This window comes from Triticum urartu, chromosome 6, assembly GCF_003073215.2.
Source record: "Triticum urartu cultivar G1812 chromosome 6, Tu2.1, whole genome shotgun sequence".
NCBI classification, from domain to species: domain Eukaryota; kingdom Viridiplantae; phylum Streptophyta; class Magnoliopsida; order Poales; family Poaceae; genus Triticum; species Triticum urartu.
Window position 1 is genome coordinate 17,991,993 of NC_053027.1, and position 3,822 is coordinate 17,995,814.

The 3,822-nt window shown below is 49.5% G+C and overlaps 1 protein-coding gene across 1 annotated transcript; it reads left to right on the forward strand.

The window, feature by feature from the left end:
- Positions 1–361: 361 nt before the first annotated feature.
- On the forward strand, positions 362–3,096 carry LOC125516031 (F-box/LRR-repeat protein At3g26922-like; the record flags this gene model as incomplete). The annotated part of the gene is made up of 3 exons (XM_048681513.1): positions 362–1,258; positions 1,429–1,578; positions 1,689–3,096. Coding segments are annotated over 3 exons (1,467 nt in total), but the record flags the coding sequence as incomplete, so codon positions are not given.
- Between the last annotated feature and the right edge of the window lie 726 nt (positions 3,097–3,822).

The window sequence follows — 3,822 nt, forward strand, 5'->3', positions numbered from 1 at the left end:
ACAAGAGAGAGAGAGGAACTAGCTTGAGGGCGAGATGAACACGGACAAACTTGGAAGGGTATTTTGTGCTGCCGTAACTGCGCAGCTTTTCCGTTTTTTCTCTTTCCTTATTATCTGATTACAATCGCTAGTCTGCCCTTCCGGTCCGGCCGCCATGATCCGCGTAGATCGCGCTGCCCCGCGATCACGTCCATAGCGAGAGCCGGGCGACCAGGAGGGAGTAACAGAAAACAGAACGGAAACAAGGAGGGCTCGCTACATGCGCCTCCACAACCAACGTGCATGCCTGGGTCACATCCGACCCAGCTGCACCGATTATTTTAAACGGAAAACTATCTAGCCTGTAGACGTGAGCTTATGACAAAGGCTAACACCGGCCTCCCCGGTTTCCGCCACCGCCTCCCTCTCCGCCGCCACCACTGGCAAGGACGGCGGCGGCGAGGACCGCATCAGCGCTCTTCCAAGCGACCTCCTTTGCAACGTCGTCTCTCGCCTCCCCGTCAAGGATGCTGCCCGCACCGGCGCGCTCTCCCAGCGCTGGCGGGGCCTCTGGCGCGCCGCCCCGCTCGTCCTCGACGACGCCCACCTCCTCCCGGACGCCGCCGCGGCGTCCCGCGTCCTCGCCTCCCACCCGGGCCCCTGCCGCTCCGTCCGGCTCGTCAACAACCTCATCGACGAGTCCAACAAGGACGCGCTCCTCGCCGAGTGGCTCCGCCTCCTCGCCGACAAAGGCGTGGAGGATCTCATCCTCGCCAACGACCCTTGCTCCCGTGGAGCGATGCCCGTGCAGCTACCGCCGTCCCTCCTCAGCTGTGGCGCCTCGCTCCGCCGCCTCTACCTCGGCGTCTGGCTCTTCCCTTTCACCATCGACCTCCGGCGCGGCCCCGGCGTCTTCCCCCACCTCCAGGAGCTTGGCATCTGTCACGGCATCACCCAGGAGCGTGACCTCCAGTACATGCTCGCTTGCAGCCCCAAGCTGGAGATCTTGGCGCTCATCGGCACCTTCTGCCTCCCCGACCGCGTCCGCGTCCGCCACCAAAGCCTCCGTTGCGTGGTGCTCTGGCATTCTCTGGTGGACGAGGTCGGCGCCATGGCCGCCCCGCAGCTGCAGCGGCTCATCATCTACTGCACCAACTCCACTGGGCCTGGAATCGGAAGGACCATCAAGGTCAAGATAGGCCGTGCTCCTCAGCTCGCCGTGCTCGGCTACTTGGACACGGCCAAGCACGTGCTTGAGATCGGCAACACCATCATCAAGGTCGTCAAATCTCTTTGGTCATCTTTGAGTGGTAGCTTGGTTTGACTTGCATTGAATTAGACTATCAATTTGAGTGATCTTTCCTTTTCAAAAAGATAAAATGTGCGATCTTTGAATGATAGCTGCCTTGATTTGCACTGAGTTGAACTATCAATTTGATCGCTTTGCAGGCTGGGGTGACAAAGGTTTGCCCAAGTACAGTGGTTCCAAGCGTCAAGGTGTTAACTCTTAAGGTGCGATTCAGAGTCGCTGCTGAAGTGAAAACTTTGCTGGGCTTCTTGAGATGCTTCCCTGAAGTAGAGACCTTGCACATTATGGCTGTGAGTTTACTTTTTACCCTCTATGACTTTACAATTTGCGTCATCACCATTTTCACTGCTTGGTTTGTTCCACCTTCCACTGAACTGAATGGCGCGCTTTCATTTTGCAGTCCGACAATGACACCGACTACTACGAGGACCATGGCCAAGTCAAGGTAAGGGACAGGCTCAGTTCCACCTTCTGGCAGCGGGTCGGTCCGATCGGATGCATGGAGTCGCGTGTCAAGAGGGTGGTGTTCGATCAGTTCACCGGGTGGACAAACGAGGTTGGGTTCCTGAAGCTGGTCCTTGGGAGAGCTGTGCTGCTGCAGAAGGTGACAGTCGTGCTGGCCCGTCCGGATTCTGCGGCGATGAGTGAGGCCATGCGCAAACTGCAGCCGTTGGCTTCCAAGAGAATGTGGGCCACTAAGGTTGTGGACAATCTTTCCTTTGAAGTCTGTGGGCGCGTGGCAGGTCATTTGTGTTGGTACAAAGAAGCATCTGATCTTTCTATCAGTGACCCGTTCATTTCTATGTTAGGGCTGCACTGATGGAGCATTTCTTAGAAGCTAGAGCATCGCCGTTTGGCTGTTTGAGTGACTTATTTCTATGTTAAGGCGGTACTGATGGAGCGTTCATTGGCGTTATCGTTTAAATGACTCGTATCTCTGTATGAATGTTAGTGATGCATCGTTCAGTTAGCAGCCCTTTTTTGGGTGTTGGAGATTTAGGGTGCAAAAGACTTTCATATCTTGGATATGCAGTTACTGTGGCTGGTCCTTAACGTTGCTATCTGAACGATAAATATTGTGTCTGCACTCGAGGTGATTTCCACATGTTGGTATATGCACTCAATGTAATTTTCATGGCCTGACTCTGCTAATGTTGCAATTTGGCAAGATTTATACTCAGTTTCAATGCTCAACGCGCTGGTTTGTCGTAAGTTGTGGAACAGCTCCTGAGAATTGCTCAAAGTTTCAGACTCCCTATAAGGGATAGAAACTTTGATAATCCTTCTACGCCCCTTCATGCACTCTCGTTACATTTTCAGTTAAAATGGATCAGAACTGACCATCTTATCACTAATTCACCGTCCTTAGGTCCACCTGTAATGCACTTATTAATTATAATTCAGCGAACAAAAATTGAACAGAAAGCCCCCTGTTCTCCATGCCAAATTTTGAAGCTAAATGTTCAGAAGCATGAATCAATCAAAACAATGATCCAAATGGTCTGAAACTTTCCCATCTTACTCATATATATGTATTCTTCAATTTCTGGGTACTTTTCAAAAATTTCTGAAACTGCGAAATTTCTGTCAAAATACAGTCAAATTTTGAAGACAACATTTGGGCATCATTTTGACCATACTAGGACTCGGATCAACCAACATACAACACACGGAGAATGAGCCTTCAGAGCGCCTCTTACCTACTGCCCTACTGATTGAACATTGGCTTCAACAGAAAAAAATAACAGCAAATATGTTGCTTTTATGTGTTTCTCATCGTGAATTCCAGTGTAGGTTGGAATACATAGGGCCATAAATAGCCATAAAGGAAATGGCACCTTCGTCTTGCAGGACTTCATAAAGGCCCTAGTAGAATAAAACATTTCTAACTTAAATCACCCGATGAGCACACTCTCGCAATAGTAGATGATGGATTGCCACCATGAATGGGCTAAAACATGTTAGAAAAGCTGAATTAACATGGGCAAAAGCATGCTACAAAAGCTGAATTATCATAATCTGTCCGTCACAATGCAAAGCACGGTCGGAGTGTTCTAAAACAGGAAACATAAAATAGTACTCCCTCCGATCCATATTAATTGTCGCTACAAAGTTGTATTAAAGCAGCGACAATTAATAGGGATTGGAAGAAGTATCTCTTTTAAGACATGATGCACATTCCAAACACACGCTACTACTGTGAACGAACCTGGCTCGGATTTATGAATAAACAACAGTCTGACATTCAGATAAAATAGCAATCCGATGCAGCACAATTAACAGAACAGAGCAAATTGACAAGTTCCAAATACCTGACTAGTTTCATTCCACACACTTGCACGTGCAGAAATAGCAGGCGCGTCTATTAGCAGGCATACAACAAGTTCACAATCATTTTGACTTAATACAGAGCCTGGATTAACTTACTAATTGCAGAGGAACCAAACATCGGTGATGCTCTCACCACCTTATGCCGCAGACACACCGCCATTGTCTGATGAACTCTAGGTCAAATGTAGATGACCACATTACAA